The 23,076-nt window shown below is 38.2% G+C and overlaps 1 protein-coding gene across 1 annotated transcript in view; it reads right to left on the bottom strand.

Moving 5' to 3' along the window:
* LOC138180572 (cell adhesion molecule Dscam2) overlaps positions 1–23,076 on the bottom strand; it is a 163,515-nt gene that overhangs the window by 31,223 nt on the left and 109,216 nt on the right. The window contains exons 11-12 of the mRNA XM_069114569.1: positions 21,194–21,604; positions 4,910–5,029 (exon numbers count right to left, since the gene is read on the bottom strand). Coding sequence (XP_068970670.1) covers positions 4,910–5,029; positions 21,194–21,604 — 531 coding nt within the window. The remainder of the gene's footprint in view (positions 1–4,909; positions 5,030–21,193; positions 21,605–23,076) is intronic.

Below are 23,076 nucleotides of genomic sequence, written 5' to 3' on the forward strand. Positions count from 1 at the left end.
TGGTAAAACGAATGGTATAATGGTTATAACGCATGCAAAAGTAAGTCGAAAATTTAAAATGAAATTTGTTCGTTCGCAGTCTCGTTCCGTAGAAAATCAAGCTTATGACGTTCCTTTAATGTAAGTTTAAATAAAGAAGAATTTTTGCTATTATTTAAATTAATATTAATAAATGGTACGGAACGTCGTCGTATTCAAAAACTCGTTTTCGATCTTTGATTTCTTTAGGGTTGTAGGATTATTCTGATGACTTGTTATATCACGATAAGCTCGGTTAGGTTAAATTAAGTTAAAATATACGTGAAAATATGGACATAGGCAAAATATTGTTTACATAGAAAACGAGGAATAACTGTTTGATCGGTGCTATTTCGACTTTTCTATGAATAGCAAATGTTCATCCGGGTAATTAGTATTGTCTGCACTATAGTTATCTGTAATGGTAATCCCCTGCAGTAACAGTCCATTCACCTGCCTCGTTGTAATTTGTAGCTCATGTCAAGTATATCCTGAGTCTTTTAATATAGTAGCCGGATTAATTTGTACCAACCCGTTTAATTATCTTCGATCTTTCAATTTCCTATATTATTCCTATCTGCATATTTCTCTCTTAAATAAACTCTAACTATGGATATATTAAATCGAAATATATATAGTGACGTAAAGTGAATTTACGTCATCTTATTGAGAGGCACGTTATTTCGAAACAATTTTGTGTAATAATCTCCGAAATAATTTCTGTTTCTATTATATCAAAGTTATCAACTCCGTCAGAAATACAAATTTCTACAAGTTCGGATACATGTTACACAAGAGTAATATTGTTATATCCAAATGCTATTACGCTTTAAAATAATTTAGCTACATTGTTTATGATTTAAATATATGCAAATCAATATATCTAAAATTCAAATTAATATTAAAATCCAAATTAGTCGTGCAAAATAGAAAATTATTTGAAGACGAATTATATTTAAAATTTTCAAATAGTTATTTCTTATGCTTATTTCAAACAATATTTGACCAAGACCTTTCCGAAAAATATGCAAAATTAAAATGTTTATAGCTTGAAAAATACTTATCTGATATTTGTACACACACACATATATATATATATATATATATATATATATATATATATATATATACATTTTTTTCTCATTACTTTGATATCTCTCTAAATATCCACATATTTATACTTTACAACTTTCAACACGCTGATGATTTATCCAAAAAATTTTTAAAAGACAGAAATTCGTTTCGACATTCGCCGATTCGGCGAATCGGGCGTAATTCAGGAGGAATCCCAGTTACCTCATGCGATACGCGTTTATGACGTTACAGAATTTTCAGCCGGGCATCAGAATATCCGTCGGAATTCACAGTGTCGTCGCGTATGCCCCTACCATCGGCAGAGAGGAACGCTACCATTGTGGCGGATCAACGTCATTCGACATTCTTTCCGATACAATAAACATCGGGAAACGGGTAAATGTCCAAAGGAAGTTCGGCGTTGCGTGAAAAGATACAACGTACGTGAAAATGCGATCGAAAGTACTTCCCGAGCTTTGACTTTTGATATCAAGTAGAGGCATCTTGTGTAAGTATCGAAGTAGCAAGAAATCACGATCTTGAATACGCATTTGTTGGATTTTTATCATTTATAAACGGACAATTCTGTCTCTCAATGGTAAAAACGTGTTATTGAACAGAGAAACGTAAAACATAACGCTAAAGCACAGATTGCAAATTGGACTTTATGATGCGGATATACGCATCTATTAAAAAATTTAAAACATGTTAGGATTAAAAAAAAATAACTTCCTCAAGCAAATAAATACCTTTTTTTTATGAAATATTATCTTTTTATACTATTGAAACAGAAATTGATTAATAAACCGCGGGTTTTTATGTATTTATGAGAAATTTGAAAAAATAAAAATTACTAAAACGCACGTAGTATGTTATATATTATATAAAATTATGTAAAATATCCCAGAAAGAGAGAGAAAGAGAGAGAGAGAGAGAGAGAGAGAGAGATTTTTTTAGTTCTGTTCATGAAATTTTGAATCTGCCTAAATATCCGTAGCTTAATTATTATGAATAAAAATGAATTACTCAGAAAAATGTACCATAAAGCTTGCTTCGCCCAAAAACCAAAGACAGTTCCAAATTTAAAAAGTGTTCGTATTGCAACGCAACGAGTTGAAAAAGATCAATCCCTTTTTGTACTTTCTTCTAGCCTATCTACGTCCAGAACTCGACTATGTGCTGGCGTATTCCAACAATATTAAATCGTTTAATTAATATTCTCCCTCATTGGCTCAGTTTTGAAACGTATTCCTCCCATAATGAGTGATTTAACTTTCAGTAAAAGAGGAATCGTAACAGTACGAAGTAGATGGGCTATGATCGAGGAAAAAGAGGAGAAATTTCATTCCCAAGCGGTGCAATATAATGTTCACGAGCAACGAACTGGTGAAACTAATTGTACCACCGCTTCATCGGACGGAGGGCTTATTTCAGATTGAATGAGACCTCTGGAAACGGCCGATCAGCGAAATTTCTGATGGATATCTTCGTCAACCTCCGCCAGCCTCGGGTTAAATACACTCAGCAGCTGTAACCTGATGAAAACGATCGATGGAATTCACGTAAAAGTCAGCCAATAATTAAATTGTTTCGGAGGAAGAAAGAAATCGCGCAACGAAATATCTGGAATATCTATTTTTCTCTTCTGTTTGGTTGTACTCTAAGGCCAATGAGTAGTGATTAGTTAATAAGCCTCTCGAGGCAAACAGACGTTTTTAATGACATCAGATAAGTCAATCTATAAATCAATAGCAATAAATCGAAGTTGCAACGGCCCTCGAATCGATTCCGCCTGATAGAATTTTAAATTTTCCTCCACCTTCGTAAGGACGCCATCTTCTCGTATCTACATTTTCTTCGTCGTCTACGAAGTCCTGCGTTTACATTTTCCTGGAATATTCTACATCATAATGTGTGAAATTGTATTACTAATTTTCTTTTGTTAAACTACTTTTCCGGAACGTGTTAGGTCACTGATTTTCAACTTTTTCATACAGTCGTATTAACAAAATTAAAATTCAGAAGGTGTAATATCATCCAGGAAGCTATATGCAAATTCGAATTCAAGATTAGAATAGGAAAGTATATTGTACAAATTATCCGTGTACGTACCATAAGCCCTTCTTAGTGTACTACTGACAAAAGATTACTATATTCTTAGAATTATTCTTATACTATCTTAGAATTCCCACTATTTTTCTTTTCGTCCAATCATTGCTATGGTATAAAAGCTTACTTTGTTTTCGACGCGACTGCCTGTCTGTCCGTTTGTTGCTGTCAATAGAAAATTTATAACGTGACAGAGAAGTCGATTATCCTGTCAATTAACTGAAATCATTTAGGTGAAACTATTATATTGGGAATAAATAAGGCTATTTTCCTCTATGAACGAAATCTTCCGGAATAAAAATCGTCAACGTCAACATCTCATAGGCACGTATATACGTATTAAGTTCGACGAAGCCAAGATTCCCGTAGAAGGAAACGAGCCGTCAAAAGGCAAGCATCAAATTCCACGTATTAAGTGCCATCAAGGTGTTACAGCAGCTTGTCCGCATGCTCAAAGGCATCTTCCACAGTAGAATACGCCGCTATAAGACAGCCAGCGAGAGTAACAAGAAACGTGAGAGGAAAATGTGAGGATGTACAAGCTCTAATCAGAAAATAACACTTTGCGAATTAAGAATCTTTCTTTTGCTCTTTGAAATAAATATCCATCTTCCCTCGTTACACTGTTTCCATATATAGACAATGACAAATATTTAGACAATGATTATCTTTTCATACTAAAGACTTTTTTGCGTTTTTGTTATGAGGTACAGATAATACGTAATTTCAACTTTTCATAGGAAATAAGCATTAATAACCGTGTTATTATATGTATATGACGATGTTCAAAATACGAAATTTATCGTATTATATTTGAGAAAGATAACGTTGCTAACATAATATCTACCTCGAACACATCCAAACATATTATTGTACAGTTTGGATGATTGCCATTAAGAAGAAAAGATTAGGAGAAATCCTAGGCGATTTTTTACAGCGAGTAATTGAGTTTTAAGTGATAAGGGTATACGGATGGCCCGACTGCTTGAGATTAAAGTGTGAAAAAAAGTGCACGGCTACCCAAGGTTTGGAGCTGACGTGACTAAATGCGTTCTAAGAATATCGCTATGGTTCTTCTGAAGTGAGCGAAAGAAGTTGTAAAATAAAAAGAAGAAAATGCTTTGATGTTAGAATACATGTATGTATTACGCGAGAGAGACGGTTTTTAAATGGGTAGCCTTTCAGTTGTACTTCGCTGTGTCGCGTCGTATCGCATTATATTTTTATTTTTCCCGGTATAATTAACTGTTTTATTTTAATATCGAAATCTTTTACTTCTCCACACTCCCAGCAAATAAAATCTCTGTAAAAATAATTCTTACAAAAATATAACAAAAATTACTAGAACGATATTCACGCGAAACTGTAATTACATACGAAATGCCATCTCTCAGAAATAACTAAACTACGAATAAATGAAAGACAGAGTACCCGTCCCAAACGTGCTATCTGAGAGTTAAAAATAGTTCCTAATACATTATAAAAGAAGGATAGGGTAAATTCGAAAGAAAAAGCAGAGGAAGGAACAAAGACAGATAAAGGTACGAAAACAACTCGGTAAGGTGACTGATCGCATCATCGTTCGAGATCGAAGCCGAACGTATGTCACGCTCGGTGGTTTTCAGTAAGACAGAGGACAGTTTTTCGGAACGTGAGCTTCCTCCGGCCACAGTGGGTTGGTAAGTTTCAAGTCTGAGTCGTGACTTACCGATCGATTGCTTCCAAGTCACCGTCGGAATGGGGAATCCTTCAGCCTGACAGGCAATGGAGACGCCGTGACCTACAACGGCGTTCTGGTCGATAGGTTCCACCGTCCATCGCGGCGGCACTAAAAATACGATCCAATTGGCTTAAAATCTTCCGGATCGCCGGTTCCTGACGGACCAGCGTTTCGTCGTCGCCTGATCTCTCGGCAGATCCTCGTCGATCGATGCTTCGTCCTGTTCATTTCAAATCACCGTGTCAATTACACTGTCGCGTGACCTTTGTCCACGTACCCTTTATCCCCTTATCTCAATTCGTGACAACTTTTCGTCGACAATTCTTCCTATCGACGAACCAAATAGCTGTAGGACTTTACCTGGCACGTGGCTGATATACACAATTTGTTTGGAAGACTTAGGAATCGGGACAGAATCATTTAGACAAGAAGTTTTCGTATCGTTTCGTCTTTCGTTGTTTTTCTTTTATCTTATTATTCGAAGCTATAAGAATAAAAATTGAAATCCTTTTTATGGTTTTACGCGTATGGTTTAATCTTATTATAGATTATCTGTAATTCGATGATATCTATCGAGGATTAATATCGAATTGCACGTAAAAACGACTGCTATTCTATCACACTTGATATGTCTATACAGTTCTGCCTCTTGCACAATTCCATTTTTCCCTTTTCAAATTGAGAAATCGGATTACTCGGTATAAAATACGTGCCGTAGAGATTAATCAGCGCATCCTCTGTTAGCTAAACGCGAAGAATAATACTTTGTTTGACTAATTAGCCATTGTTCTCTGAGAACACTGGTTACTTCTATAGAATGATCGAACGATGGTTTTTTCGTCGACGAGGATCACCGGTCCCAGGCGTTTCTCTCTATCTACTACATTTGTCTTTGCTGTCGCGTGTTGTTGTTTTGTACTCGCGTATATACTCGTGTGTCGTGAAACGCATGCATTTCCAACGGGTTTCGATGTTACTGCATACTTACGGATCGCTAAAAGTGTGAACAACAACGTGTAGCAACAAAACCGATGGTGTCCGTGTTTAGACTACTTGAATTGACGATGTCGTATTTAAAGGGGTAAAATGTTTACTCATTCGTTGTCTCAATCAGAGGAAACTAATTTACCAGGAAGAATTTCGAGCAGTGATTAAAAAACAAAAGAGATAAAACAGAAATGAGAGAACAGAATTATGGGACGAAATTGAAAATGAAAAGAAAAATGTTCGTGCATTTGTTATTAACCTGTGTTAATAAATTGTAACTGAAAACGTGCTCGTTTCGGAGAAACTTATCTGTAAAAGAAAAATTGAAAAATGTGTTCGAATAAAGGGAGAGTGAAATAAAAAGAACTATAAAGTGTTTTAAAGAATGAAACAGAGAACTCATTGTTCCATGGTATGTACTACAGGGGAAAAGAGCATTCGCTGGAATAATTATATAAGAAAAAGTATACCGTAATTGGAAGGGTAAGTGTTCCATGCAAGAATCATTTTATTCGAAAAATATAAAAACACGGCAAGCAACATTCCAAGTAAAAAAGATGTGAATATATAATGTAATAATAAAAGGTTGTTAAAAAACAACGTACGAACAACGCAAACGGTACCTATTTCAAAAGAACGTTACTTGTAATCAGTATATACGAAGAAAAAGACACGCAGAAAACTTTCGAGGCACACATTAAATAATGTAAACGTTACTCTCAACATTCTTTCCATCGTCATTCCAAGTTGCTCGTATGTATATAGAGATAAAATATAAAGGTAGGCGAAAAATATCGTACGAGAAAACGCACTGAACCAGTAAACGTTAACTACGCGAACGCATGCTTTTACATCTGTCACAGACATTTTGTTGCATTACACGAGCACAATATAAGTAATATCTCTCGGTACACGAAACCGCTACAAAAAAAAAAAAAAACAAAAAAAGAAGAAAAGAAAAAGAAAGTAAAACAAAATACAAAGGAACAGCAACAGTAAAGAAAATAAAATGATACTCTAACTAATGAAAACGCGTGTAACGAGGACAAAAAGGTATGAAAGTAAAACAATGAGAAAAAAAGAAAAAGAACTAATGATTCGTTCGCAATTAATAAACGGTCGAACAACGAAAAATATTCTAATTCTAATTAGAAATCAGCACGGTCAACTTTCGAGATCTACAAATCGAACTCTTTACAAATGCTGATGATTCGTGAGGATGTACAAATAGTAACGATGAAACAACGAGAAAAGAAAGTAATAACAACAATCAAGGAACCTTCGTTCTCATTTACTTTTTCAGCATCTTTCGTTCTTCTTTTTTCTCGTATTTTTCACTTCGTCCTCTTTCTTTTTTTTTTCATCTCGTTTTCATTTTTTCCTTACCGACTCGTCGTCGACGGATTAACTTGGCGTTGCTTTAATCGTCGCTCGGGTGGAACGTGCTCTTCCGGAAAAATTACACGAACGAAAGAAATTCGTGTCGTCGAATACGTTCCCGTTACGGTTAACCGGCTCGTCAATTAGCATGCATTAAAAACGAAGGAGAGATAGAGAGATAGAAAAATAAAGAAGGCAAATCGCACGACGTAAACCTGCATCCCTAGAAATATATTCGTTCACTTTTTTTTTATATTCTGTGCTGCGTGAGGGAAAACTCTTGGACTTCCTGCCTTGTGTGCTATTGCCTATCGTGTGGTATATATTATATATATATTTTTTTTCTGTCTTCTTCTAAAAAAACACTTTCTTTACGCGCAAGTGCTGTAGCTTCGAGGAGGATTGGAGTACCGGTGTTGCGTCAGCATTACGTGGCCTCGAAACTTTATATAAAATCGAGCCGTTTTTGCGGACGAAGGGAAATGCCTCGATAAGGACACGCTTCCGGCCGGACACTTCGGCTCTGACTTCAACTCCATATGAAATCACTATGTAGCCAACAGCTATGCGGCCCTCCTGGTATTTCGAGGAAATAGTCTTCCACAAACCCAGTAACCCCGATTTCAGATACCTGGTATCGAGACTTCTGGAGATACGGATAACTAGAATAACTGAAATCACTCGATTCACCAGAAGCATATCTTATACCATTGGATTGCTTCAACCCCTTGACAATGGTCTTGCACGAGCATTTTATTACGTTTTAAGCATAATAGTACTATGCTAATTATTCCAAGTTGAAACTTTGTTTCGTTAAGTGATCATACCTATTCTTACCAGTTCTTGAAATTGAATTTGTGGAGTGTGCGCATGGCGCTAGATAAGGTAATGAATAAAAATATTAGCACAAATCAAATTTTTCTATAATGTGTCGCGAAAAGTTACGGTATTGACTTTGTTCACCATTTCTATGACACGTAGTTTTATGCAGTTGTACAACTTAAATAACTGCTCGGAAGTTTCAATTCATTGCGAAAGTTATTAAAAAGAAAAGTTCTACATAGATATCTTAAGGAAGGAAATGTTTTTAGTTTCTACCAGATTCTTATATTTTACAAGCAAGATTACGTAAAGCACCACTGTAACATCTGAAGAAACCATCAAAGAGTATTTCTAAACCAGTGAAATAGCACTTTCGCGAGCGTCGGAGATATCGTCGAGCAAGCAATTTGCTTGCCACATTTCCAATAGAAAAATTGGAAATACGCCAACGACAAAAGACGAAGATTGCTCGTTGAGTAAACAGAAAATTCTCGACAACAGCCGTGTCGCGTACGATCGTAAACCTGTTGCAGAAAACTGAATGCAAGAGGAAGAGGATGTTGCAGCCTGATGAACGCCTAGCGGACCTAGAAGCGCATTTACTTCGGTTCCGCGGCGCGCGAGGTAAACGTTACCAGAATCTCGACCGTGCTATTTTCCGGGGACGCGAATCCGCGTATAACCCCGGGGAAATTCGTTTCGTATTCCGGTCGCGTATTGTTAGGCGAAACGCGAAACTTTGAATCGAAATCGCTCGACGAGACTACGGGGAAAGCTCGACACTTAATTACTTGTGGATGCGTGTGTGGCGAGATTCTATAGCATAGCACGAATGGATTGAGCAAATTTTACCGAATGACTAAGATTATCAGGTTATTATATCGTCGCTAAATGCCGCAAGATATACAGTTTTTAGTCGTTGTCCACTGACAAGTACGTATGGAAATAAGTAAACGGAACAATGAATAAATAAATTGAAAAAGTAAATAATCATAATTATTGTAAAACAGGTATTTTTAAAGCATATAATGTGACAATTATAGTGTCAATTAAGGCTGGTTGGTTGAAATGAATTTTATTTAATAATTCTTCTTGGATTAGACGAAATCTAATATGGAAATCTTTGATACGACTTCCCCAATCTTCTTCTTAATGTAAATCTATTAATTTACTAGTTTCAGTAAGCTTATAAAATGGATAACTTAACAGCATGAAAATCGTAAATAGGTCGAGGAACGTAATTAAAGGCGTAAAATGTTAAAATAATCGCAGTGATTATAAATCATGTGTTTATAGAGTATACAATAAATTGAGAGTACAGTGTCAATTAATTAATTTTGTTTGCTTGAAATGAATTCGAACGAAATAAAATTTATTATGAAATGATTAACATGGAAATGTTTTTCTTCTCTTTCCAATCTGCTTCTCAATACGGATTTATTAACTGATTCTATTTGTTAAACTTACAAGGGAAATAAGAACATAAAAATCTAGAGAGTTATAATTCTCTGGTTGGAACATATTTCTAGCAATATAAAAATGTAGGAAAATAACATAAGACGTAAACAACTAAAATAAATAGAATAAGAGTAGTTACGATATATCCACTGATATGTACTATCAGTAAAATACACGTTTTCTCCACAAAACAGAGAAGATGTCGATGAAGTACAGAGCTCGAAGAACGTAGAACTCGTACAACATGGAACTCTCGACGTTTCGTTAAGACGTTCTACCCCGAAAGAGTAAGACCAAAATTGATTAACTGGCAAAGAACCTTGAAATTGGCGGTCGACAATCACGGAAATAGACGGAATAGAATTTACCAGGGAATATAATTTATCGTGCGTTTTAGTATAATTCAGTTGAAGCAACTTACCGAAGACCTGGAAGTCGGGCAACAAGGTTCGCAACTTTAAATTACTCGCGGATCCTTGGCTTCTCGCGTCCCCCTCAGGGATGAGCGAAGGATCGTTTATACATCCTGCAGGATACGCTTTCAGCTGGAATCGCTTTCGAATGACGAGCAAGTGCACGTCGTTTTATACGCATTAGGACACGTGTATCCGATAACAGAGCTAACGCGAGTGTTTATCTATACACGTCGTCGTTTCCATTTCAGTCGTTTCTCCATCGACTGACCAGATGTTAATCGCATCTGGATTGTATAGTCCAACGGTTTCAAAATGCCATGAAGCCAGATGCGCTACCATTCGTGAATATTTCGACGCTTCTAAATCACAGAACCTCGTTTATATGAATTTTCTTTAAGGACCAAATCGTTCATATAACTAAACTCATATAACTGTAGTAGATAGAAGTTCGTAAATTTTGTGTTCGATATATGACGAGTCAGTGAGTTCATGTTTAAGTGTGTTAATAAAATTTCGTTTCAATGAATCCATTATTTGCAAATATGCACTAGGTGACGAAAGTATTATGACATTTATAGAAACTTTATATAAACATACTTCACTGTAATGAAATACGATTATCATGACTATATTGGCAAAATTTGAAACGAATTTGAGAACGTAGAAAATCAGTATCCAGCATGAATAATGGTCTTAAACGTACATAAAATCTATTGTCTTAAGCATCGACTAAAATTTGTTATAGTTTTGTAAACCAAAATATATAGAATTTAATCTAACTTCGATTTCTGATTTTATTTCAGGCAAATATATATAGTTAATATATAGAATTAGAAAAGAGGATATATCTTATCACGAATTTCTGCTAAATATTTATACGTTAAGTTAAACCGATAGTAATAGTAGAGAAACGTTCTTCGATCATACTTGTGGATTAAATTGCATCTGGTGTGTTCAGGTACTTACGGACGATAGTATTTGCTGTATACGATAACTATACGTTGCACAGAAGGTAGCGCTATAATATCCCAGGGAACAAACGCGGAAGGTCAGGTGTTTCTTATCGTCCTTTGTCGAAATTCTCCTCAGCAGATTGTTCGTCGTGGCGACCATTGTTGCTTTTATCATTTCCAAGGTTTCGCTGATCGCCGAAAATCAAGAACTCTATTTTCCGCACTATTGCCTTTTGTTTCCAGTAACCGGGATTCTATGGGTCCCTTAAATTCACCTGACGTGAAAATTCCCATTGGTGAACCAGTTTCGCGAGTTTCATCGACTCGTTATTGCATCTTGGTCGATTTCACCTAAGTCACGAATCCTTTCACTGTGAAATCCCTGTTCTTATGACTCCTAAATCGACGATAGATCGACTCTACACGGATCGTTCTCGAGGGTACTCGTATGTGGTGCGCAAGTAGATTCTAGTGTTTGGGTGTCTTAATCGATTATACGTATGTGAACTAACTCGGAGTACTGGAGAGACTTTATCATCCATCGACTTCGTTATTAAATTTCATAGTAAATTTCAAAGTTTGAGATGATTTCTAGTTTATGAAAGAAAACGAAACAGGATGTAATGCTATAAAACTGATTTCACTATCCGACGTTTGTATTTTATTTTTGCAAATAAGAAATTGTTAATGCTCTTTTATTTAAGTCATATACTTCAAAGTTCCAAAGATTATAGAATTTTTCAATTGAAAATTATTGTAATACTTCGTAAGAATCACAATATTTCTTCTCCTTGTTCGATATTTAATCTTCCATTGTATTAATTTAGTTCTGATTACATAAAGATTAATAGTACTGTGTCAAGAATAAAATCGTCCAAACATTTCAAATAAATATACACTAGTAATTAAAATCTATTATTTAAATCTGAAATACATTACTAATAATTGAAATCTATTCTTTAAATCTGAAATACGTTCCAACACCCATTCATCCTTCTAAAAGATTCAAATTTTCAGCAATAATGTACCATTAAATTTCCCGTACTGCACCGTGTAATTTACGACTGCTTGTTTTATGAAACATTCAGTCATAATGATACACTTAGTGTCACCGCAATGAATCCGCCAATAACATTAAGAATTTTTAAAGACTTTTCCAATTTAATGCAGAGCAATTTCCATTTCTTCGATAAGTGGAATCGGCGTAAATTCTAAAAAACGAATAACATTTCTCAGAAAATCATTGTGAATCAGAACATTACGCCATAGTTCCGGTTGCCTAAAAATTTATTTCACAACCAATGAGATACGTGTCAAAGGCATTGTCCCCGCGATATGTTGCCTTCTGTAGGGTACGCACGAACGACAGAGTCCGTGAAAATAGTTCGTTAACGGGACAAAACAGTGAGGATGTTATTCCAGGGCGAGAAAGAGAGGCGTGTGTACGCTGTGCGTTGAAAAACGATATCGAAATCACGAGGGACTCGCGTACGTATCACGGTCGCATCGATTTGCTGGCTATAACACGGCTAACTCGAATTTACGAGCAGTTTTTACGTGCGTTTCGCCCGCCAACACCGGCCAGCTCTTAGTGAATATGAATGACGCGGAAGAACATTACACAGCGCGACAACGCGTGTCACTCTTTTAATACTCTTGGTATCTCGTGTGTCCCTTGAAATATCAAAATCATGATATGTAAACCACCTTTGTTTTTTCCAACTTATTACCTTCCCTTTTTTCATCTCCTCGTACACTTGCAATTAGTTTTAAAAATAGAAAAAACGCAATGAAATCCTAACGAGTAGAATGTAGACTTTTATGCATTTATGGGAAAGACCCATTAATGATTAAGCAGTGAAATAACGCGTAGTAGTTTCCGTTGTAATACAAATGTATTAATCAAATAAAATGATCAAGCGAGTTTCTATACATGATTTCAAAAAATAATTTAGTATAATGACATAAAATATATCAAATTTTCTTCAACTTGGTAAAATTGTAGGACCTAGATGGAAGAAGAAATAACGAAGAAGCAATATAAAATAAATTCTTCAAATCCCTTTTCACAATTACAATGTAAATTCAATGGGATTCAATAATGTGAGTATGCGAGACAAATCTCTACTTAGGTCCCGTTCTTTAATTTTATTCTATAAAAGTACAAATTTGCATGAATGTCCGCACTCTACTAACGAGTTTTATCGTCTCTGGAAGAATTCATTTTAACTAACGAAGATTAAGATCACATCGTCCTTCCGTTTTCCCCTTCGCTGCATATTGTTGTACTATTATTTACCGGAAAGTTCCTTTCGTGTAACGATACCGCGCGTACAGGTCCTGTAATTTAATCGACTCCGCGTGCGAGGGAGTTCACAGCTGTCGTAAACGGAAGAACGGCGCAGCTTTGTTGTCGTAGCTTGGGAACAAGCCGAGAACCGGTTCCATTCATACAAAGGTAGAAAGTGATTTAGATCTCGATCGCGGCGAAGGAATGGGTGTCGGCGACTTTCGAAATCGTCGAACGGCTGCCGAGAACTTCTTGAAAAGTCGCATTACCGCGCCACCCCTCTGAAACTCGAAACTAATTTGCCTGGGTCGTATCCTCGCGAGAGCGCCCGGTTCGACTGCCAGTAAACTTTCGCCCCAGGAAGACTAGGCTTGTAATGTCGTTCAGAGGTGGAATAGCGGGGAGAGGATGGCTCGAAGATGGAAACGAGGAAACATCGTTGGGGAAAACGGCGACGGAAGAAACGTGCTCGCGTTAAAAAAAACGCTCCCGGAACGAGTCAAACGACTACTTGGTACACGCACCGAGCACAACCCTGCGAAGAACGGCTATGGAAAAGGCGGTTGGTACCCGGACAAATGTAATTGCGAGGCAACCATCGGTGTCCTTGAAGGAACAGAAGCTATCTGCCTGGCGGATCTCTCTCGCTATTTTCTTTTAAGGCAATATTCCGGCAGTTAGGAGCGGAATGTTATCCGCCTTAAATAGACCTCCGTCGTCTTCTTACTGGGGTTATAGGCGCTGGAAAAAAGAATCCTCGGCAACGTAATACCATATCCAGCCTTGATATTCTACCTTTGTGCGAATTTAAGAAAATAAGAGTACTAACGCTATAGTCAGTGTACAAATATCTGGCATAGAATGGCCATCTCTCGATATTGCATAGATAATTCAAATAGATCGAACTTCGAAATGTATCCTCTGACGAAGACAGATGCGCCTTTTCTCACGTTGGGACGTTCGTCCCTATAACAATATATCTTCTCGACTGTGATACACCGGACAGTTTTCCATAAATTTTCGGAGTCGAAATTTTTTGAAGAAGTAGAAATCTCCGATTTAATCTATACACGCAGAACATCCTATCGGTGATAGGATGAAAGGATCATGAAAAATCCAAGAAGATAGGAGCTCGAGGAAGCGTGATCGAGGGTAACGAAAACACGACGTTCGAATCGACTCTGTCGAAACAAACCGTACTCCAATCCTTCGATATGGCTGTTCGATTTTCTGTGCCGTAATATGTATATACACGCGTGTATATATACAATATATATTTGTAGAAAGACAGTCAGAGACAAGTATATCTGGCTGGCACACGGTTTATGTACACAGGTTCTTACAGCTACCATATGTCGATTTTTGTTCTTGCTCGTTTGAGACACCAACCAGCAACGGAGAGGCTGGTCGAGTATTCGGCCAGGCCAGCGACGTTGCTGATCTGGCACGTGTAGTTCCCGCTGTGCTTAGCGCTGACGTTATTTATCGTCAGGATGCTGGAAAACGGCGGATAGTCGCTTATCTGTATGTTGTTGCCCGTCTCGACGACGGCCGCGTTGGATCCGCCCGACGACGACGACGCCGAGGACGACACCGACGCACCGTCACCCGGCCTGACCTGTATCGGTTTGTCGTCCATCAACCACGTGATGTTGAACGGCTGGTCACCCTGGCTCGTGGTACACATTAGCTGTGTCCTCATCCCCTCCGTCACACCGTTCTCGAAATAAAACGGCGAGATCCGCGGTGGAACTATAAACGTGACGTGTGATAATAGTATGTACCTGCATGCGGGCACAAACCGTTCTCCTATACGCGTATCTCGACCAGAGATTACGCTCTCGTCTTCGTTTCCTATTTTTTCTTTTTTTTTTTTTCTTTTCTTTTGCGGAAAGGTTAGTTAAGGGGACTGGAAGATGAGAGGAAGTTTCAGATAATAAAACGAGCGCGCCAGAGGAACAACATACGAGTACCATCAAGATCCATTTACACACAAACGTGCCATGTCCGTTTCGTGTCTAAATATTGGCCCAGTGTTTATCCGTTGATATTTATGTACTATCCAGGACCATCCAAGATGTATCCGGGATAAATATTCGACTATGAAAAATACAATCTTCGTATCAACTAATCTTCGTTTTTGTATAACATCATATACGAACGGAATACGTTCAGGTACAATTTTACAAGTTCGTTCTATGGCCGTTGCTTGACGTGGTCAAGGAAAATATCCGAGACTACTAAGTGTAACCAGAGGTCTTCGAACTACTGATAATAACGAATATAGAATGAATGACGTATAAATAGATACATATGAAACGTGGATATGGCACGGTTTTGTATAAACGGACCTTTAAACGACGAGACTTCTATATATTTGAGTTTCGATAGCGAATACACTGAAATGAAACGAAGTAAAGCGAGTCTAGTAAGGCTTGGCTATAGGTATGTTGAAAGAGTGTCGAATTACCTAGGAGAGAATGAAACGGCGAGCCGGATAATTACATCGAAAATCGTGAAACTCCGCGGGACTTCAGAGGCGGCCCGTTGAAACGGAATTAATAGCGCCGGCGCTACGCGTCCAAAACAACGGAGAGTTAATAAATCTTCTTCCCGAACGTCTGAAATTAACATTAAAATACAACTGGCGGATACAAACTGCTCGGAGTTTAATCCGTTCCCGGTGAGCGGACGGACCGTAATTAATGTTCCTCTCGGTGGCAACGACAATCCAAAAACGATTGGTAAAAAGAACCGGTGCCTGCGCAACTCTCTGTAATATCACCGTTATATTCCGCTGGCTCCGTTCCGTATAATACTCTATTCGCCCGCAATTTCCAGTATCTCGCTTCGTTTTCCTTTTTTCTTTTTTTTTTTTCCTATTCCGATGATCGAAGTCTCATCGTGAAATTGGCGCAAGAGGTCACGAAGTACGAAATTTCGCGATCACATTATTTGATCAAATCCGCACTGATCCTCCGGTAGAAGCGGTTGATACCGTGCGGCTACTCTATTTCGTTGTCTAACCAAACACGAATCTACACTACTTCGCCACAGACGAATTTCAAGTAGGTCGAGTTTGTACAAGAACTGGGCGTTTGATAACCGCGATAACTTGGAGTTTCTGCTACGTGTTTCCTGCTACGTGACCTCCGAAACGTGGACGCTGGACAGGTGCAACGGTAACCCCGGCCGAGTCCGTGAAAAATGGTGGCTCGGTCATAAATATTCGGCCAGAACCACACACACGTACCTCGTGGCTCGGAAAATGAACATTTATGAGCCGGAGTAACTGCTAATGTCGGCCAATATGTCTTTATGAGACTTTCGGCGAAACTAAGTTGAAACCAGAGGTGACTGCACGATCCTTACACCGGCGGTCTGTTTTAATGAACATTTTCATCGGGGTTTCGTTGAACCTTTGGTCTCCTCGTTGTTCGCTTCACTGGCGCGTCTTTCGCATAGATTTCATAAGTTGATTCAAGAGGCGTTAAGTCGAAATAATTCGTCGTGATCGTTTGGCTTTCTTTTCTCATTCGAGTTGATTAACGATGAGTTTACTTACCAGGACCTATAGAACGTCGAGCAGTCAATTATCGAAACGAGCGTGAAAACTAAGTAGGATGAAAAGACACGAGAGATCTTGTACATACGGTTGCCTATAAAAGTCTCCGTATATTTTAGAGAAAGGCTATTTTTGTCAAAATAAAATAGTACAAAATTTGTCCAGTCTATGATTTAATCAATTAATGCTCTGTCATTAATTTATTTTAAATTTAAATTGAATAAAACGATCACACTTAATTTACAATATTCATATTTTATCTATTCAAAAATATTCTTCTTGTAAGATGTACAAAGACTTTTGTCAGCGACTGTATCTTAATGAAGGATTTTAACTACTTGAATTTCACCGAATTGGCAGTATATCGAATGCGTAATAATATGCCGGATCAATCTCATGCAGGATAACATTTCCCGAATTCCTAACTTACAGATCTCTCGTATCGATTTCGCCCAAATATGATTTACCACTACGGTCTCAATATAACTTGAATGATAATAATGATGATAATGATGATAGTACACAAATCATAGAGAATATCTCGAGCGAAAACATAGCATAGTCTTCATAAAAAGATACTGTTCTACTGGATAGTGATAGTGATATAATATAATGTAACTCGGTCAGAATCGGTCAAATACGTGACTGATACACGATAATACAACACAAATATCGAGAGAGCAACAAAGGTGGACGGTTCATTCGAAAACGGGACAAAAGAGCACGACTCCTACTATATGCGAATCGTGTTTTCGAAGTGTCGTTATACAACGATCCAACGTAAAAGAATACCATAGAAATTATGTATTATATAATGTATATACATTAATGTTCGTTTAACTTTCAATAGATCGAGAAACACGTTATAATTTCGTGGGCTTAACCATTTTCTAAAATCCATTAATAAGGAGAAAGGAACAATTTAGCAAAAAACAAACGAGAAAGACACGATCAACTATAAATCAAAATTCGTGACATAATTGAAGTTAGAGAGATTCTACGGTTCAATATACGAAGAAAATCGAGAATAACAAAATTCCGTTAGGCGTTACATTTTCGAGAAAATTGACATTACCGAAACTTGTCAAGAATATCCGAATTTGCTTAATTCTCAAATAAATAGGAGTATAAGTTGCAAGAATAGAACTTTCTGATATAATACTTCGTTTTGCACAAATAGAGTTTAAATATATTTAATGAAGAACCAATCTGGTACACCAATCCTCTACCTAGATCATTCGATTCGTTCGACTTTCCAAGAAACGACATTTTTTAGATGAAGCAATTTTATTCTATACTTTCACTATATTTTCAAACTTATCTCTATACGTAGAATATACGTCTAATCGGAAATAATTAAATCCTAAAAAATATCTGCTCCAATGTAAGTTCGTTATTCCTGACTTTCGTCTTATTTTGAACCCGAATCAGCCTAATCCCTGAATCTTCTTGACATCATCTGTATCAGAATTCTTCTGTATTCATCTGTATTCTTCTCGGCTATTGGCTGGCTTCTATAGGCTACTTCTAAATTTAAATCACACTGAATTCGACCAAGTTGGAACTCGAATTACGCTAACGATGAAAAGCGATAAGGCTGGGTCGTTTGAATTTAGGAGAAATCAATTGTAATCGAACATTACTGTATATATATGAAACGCAATATGCTCAATCAATACTGAATCAAAATTGTCTCCTGAATATGTTAATTTTGAGCGATGCAATACAAACACGTATATATTGCGCGCAAAGATTAAAACTCAGCACGGTATGGTAACTTTTACGTAGAAGCGGTCTCACGCTGTGACATCGAGCCCGATCCCGTGGCCGCCGAGCGCAAAATTAAACGAAAAATCCTAATCTGACGCCGGATTCTCGTTTAATTTCGCAGCAGCGAATTCGAAACCGGTCTAAACACGAGTTTCTGCGCGAGCATATCCCGGAGAGAAGACAGGAGAAACAGACAGACAGAGAGTTACAGAAACGGAGAAATAGTTGGGGGACAAAGTGTGTGTGTGTGTGTGTATAGTGGTGTATGCGTATACGTATGTATCCATGTATGCGTGCGTATAGTCGTGTACATAAGAGTTTGGAGCAACGAGTGGAAACTCGCCTCCGAAGCAGATTTTCAACGAGCGCTTCGATGTCACAGATCACAATTGTACGATCTACGAGGCATACACCTTCAAATCGACTGATTCAGCCCGATTATTACACACTATAGAGGAGAGAAAACAAAACGTCCGTAAACGAACATTACGTGAAACACTGGCAAGATCTGTTAACTGTACATATACAATATAGATATACATACGTATAAATATACATATATATATATGTACGTATTAAGAGTATCCGAGGGAAAAATATATATTTACATATATACATCCGAAAAAAGCGTGCAATTGGGCGTGCAAAAGAGAAACAGCGTGCAAAGAGAGTCAGTAGTCACAGAGAGTGTAAAAAGACAGAGAGATAGATATTATACAAGAAGGATTCAAAATCGTGGGAAGTATATGAGATTGAAAATTCGCGGCACGTTCTACCAAGGACACGGGCGGTTCCACTCCGTAGACCGGCAACGACGGCCAACGAATCATCTCACCGTCTCGATTTTCACCCAGCGTCGCTACTTCTAATCTAAATTGAAATCTAATAATCCGCGACGAGACGGAGCGCGGCACGTTTCGCCACGCTCCATATCCTCCTCGCGATATTCCTTCCTAGGAATCTTTTCTCGAGCTAACCGTCACGAAAAGAGTAATAGAAAAGCGGAAGAAAAAAAAGCGAGAAGAAAAAAGAAAGGAAGGGAGAGAAACGGAAGAGAAATAGAACCGTCACGGACCGGTAGGCGAAAGATCGTGGCAAAGCAGAAGTGGAGAACGCGAATGTTCGCCAGTTGTCACAGGTCGAACGTGCCGTTGAGCGTGCACTTTGGACTAGCATCATAGCAGAAACAGGTCGCGTCGAATGACATCGGACAGCCTCTCTGTTGTAATTTTCCGGCTCCGAGATCATCCTCGACGATCGTCAGTGTACGTGGTGCTTAAGAAACTGGACTCGCGAACGACGACAGAGGTGAATCTTAAAGAAAACCAACCAAAGATAGCGATTATGATGTTCTTTTTAAAATCAAAATATAAGCGGATATGTGTAAGGTCGATACACAAATTGATCGACGTCGATTGATTATCAAAAAGTATTTATTCTAGGGATCGATCGATTTTTCCAAGAGGTTCGAGCTCCAAGAGACGCGACAACCGATCGAAAATTCTTTTTTCCCACGACGCAATAGAAAATTGATCACATCGCGATGCCGTAGTCTCGAGAGCTCGCTGATTGATCGATCATACCCGACCCACTAGAACGACCGCGTTGCGCTGTTTCCTTACCAACCGATCAATCAGTTACTTTTCCAGCGCCAGCACATAATCCGCAGACCTGGAAAATTGCCAGTCTGTCTTTATTATGTTCCGTGAATCGCGTGCCGCGATCCCACAACGGCTCTGTTGCTCTGAATCGATCCACGAAATTCGTATCGTTGCACGTCACTTTCGGGATATTCCTCTCACGAAAACGATCAGCATATCGGCTAGTCACTATGAATAGTCGCTAGAACTATGCATATCCAAATTGAAGCTTAGACTTTCTCCAAGCTTTAGATCGTTGCTATAATTTTATTGTAAGATTTTATTAAAGCGATCGTTTCCCAAATAAGATTATGATTATAGTAGATACGTGTTCTGAGGAATTGCCATTTTAACGGATGTGCCGGTACAGTCAGATACAGTAAAATTCCGTTTATAGAAACTCGTCAAATTATAAACATGATTGGAGTTCACATAGTATGAGTTTGCTGAGTCTTCCCTCTACCTATGTTCTCTCGTTCGTATAATAGGAATTCACGTCTAAACAATTGGATTAGGTCAACAGAAGTTCAGTTAATCGAACTCTGACTAAGAGTTGATTCAAACGAATGAGTTCATATAATCAGAATTCTATTGTATGTAGATTCTTGTAAAAGCATGCATTTCAATCTCCTGATGATACATTCGTCTGAACGACAACTCGTCAGAACACATATCCACTATAACCCACAGCCTTGTTTGGTACGATCGTTTCTGGAATATATTTGAAATATTTCACCGATCCGCTGGAACGTTTTATAGTAACATAGTAAGCATTATTGCTCGCGTAGTAAATCTAACGATCTCGCGACGTATCGATGCATGCAGACACGTCGAGATCGATGCGATGCAATTGCAAATTGCCAAATTGTTGAACCGCCCAAAAGATATGGAAACGCGAAGAAAAGCAAAGAAAGTAACGAAAGAAGGAAGCGTGACACCTCTGTCGTAGTGAGAGCGTGAACGAAGAAGTACACCAACGGTGTGCGTTTACCGTTGACGTGAAGGAGTGCAGAATGAGCGACGGTGGCAGCGCCATTGGCCACGCGACAGGTGTACGTGCCATTGTGCGCGGGTGCGATCGTGCTAATGCTCAGGGCGCTGGTAAAAGCGTCATATTGCCGGACGGTAATGGCCTTTCTCGGGGACTGTTCGGCCTGCCCGTCGGCCTTGGGGCCCCGCTTGGGCCCCTTAATCGCGTCTCCAGGACTGGCCGGGACCTGAACGCGGCTATGGCTGGACGACGGAGTATCCTGCGACGTCCTGATCGTCTCTATTGGGACGTTATCTTTCAGCCACGTGAACGTCAGTGGCAGATCGCCAGTCACGACTACGCACTGTACGCTAGTACGGTGCCCTACGTTTAAATCGCGAGCAAAACTGAAAGGCGTGATTTTAGGTGGCACTGAAAGAACAATACAAAGACAAAGGTGGCATTCCAGTCAAAAGCGGTTCGAGGAAACGCTATAGAGAAAACCGCGTATTCTTTTATGGAATTTGTGTGTGAGTGAACAGGACAGAAGAGAGATTTTCATGGGATAGAAGATATATGAGCACACACGTCGAAAGGATGGGTTTTTAATTCTGCCCTCCTTAAGTTAACATTTCCTAGTTAACAGTTTTTTCATTGCTCGAGGCTCGTTGAAATATTTGAAGTTCTCCGTGTTTCGTTAACTTTTAAGTAAATTTATATTATACAGAATGCTATGGAATAATGGTTAAATGTTTGAAACTGAACAAAGATAGATAGATAGATAGAGAGAGAGAGAGAGAGAGAGACAAAGACGGCATAAGAAACAAAACGAAACTTTCAAAATGGTACACAGGACATTTTAATTAAGGAAGACAAAATTGTCCACCGATGCTGTCGAGTTAGTAAGATAAAAATAATATAAAAATGAATTAAGAGGTCCACAATATCAGTTGAAATAGAAAGCTTGACACTTTAGAACACTTTGTGCGACGATCGAAAATACAATCCAGTGGCAATACATCGAAAGGACGTATGTCTGGTTCATGATGAAAGCACGGCGTGGTCAAAAGCCGCTCGAGCTATGCCTGCTCTGTAATTACACTGGCGTTAATTAAATTTCCATCTGCGGGCCGTGCACATCGCTAAATTAAGATCTTAAAATAACAGTTTTGAGGTAGCGTCAAGAAATATATTCTTTGACCATAAGACAAGACTTTATTAAAAATTCAGTCGTCGCAAAGTGTCCTAATGCGCGACATATAAAGGAATATCGTTTAACGTTGCGATCGTCTATATAGAAACAGACAGCTTCAAAGAGATGGGTGAATACATTCACGTTGCGAACTTCACTTACAAGCACTGTTTGTCTTTCGCGGAGATAAAAGATAAAATTTACCGGCAATTTTTATCGTTAGACCTTCGAGTTTCAATCTTTGACTCGTCGCCAACTTTTTAATCCTAGTGCAACAAATTAATCCAATATCTGTACAATAGCTTGCTTAATTGGATAAAGCGAGCGATGCAGTTATTTTTTATATCGGAATCCAATGGATAGACCGTTCTATAACTTACGCAACACTCGTTTAATCCCCTCAATTAAGAATTAACTGCTAATCACAGCCCCGATATAACTCTGCAAGCCTCCACCCATATAAAAAGAAACTGGCTCACAAAAGTATTTGAATATTTATTACGGTAAACTTTTATGTTCGCGTTTTACGCATTATACAAAATATTTTGAAATCTTATTAGTATCGTAGATACTAGACACATGACTGTTATGATTATATTTAGTAAACGATTATTATACAATATGAACAGCCATCTTATGCATGTGATAAGTGGTCCCCATTGAATATTGGCCGATAATTGGCTGTTTAAATATTCTTATGGTCTCTGCGAAA

Source organism: Bombus flavifrons, chromosome 6 (genome assembly GCF_040668555.2).
Source record: "Bombus flavifrons isolate JBK064 chromosome 6, iyBomFlav1_principal, whole genome shotgun sequence".
In the NCBI taxonomy this organism is placed as follows: Eukaryota; Metazoa; Arthropoda; class Insecta; order Hymenoptera; family Apidae; genus Bombus; species Bombus flavifrons.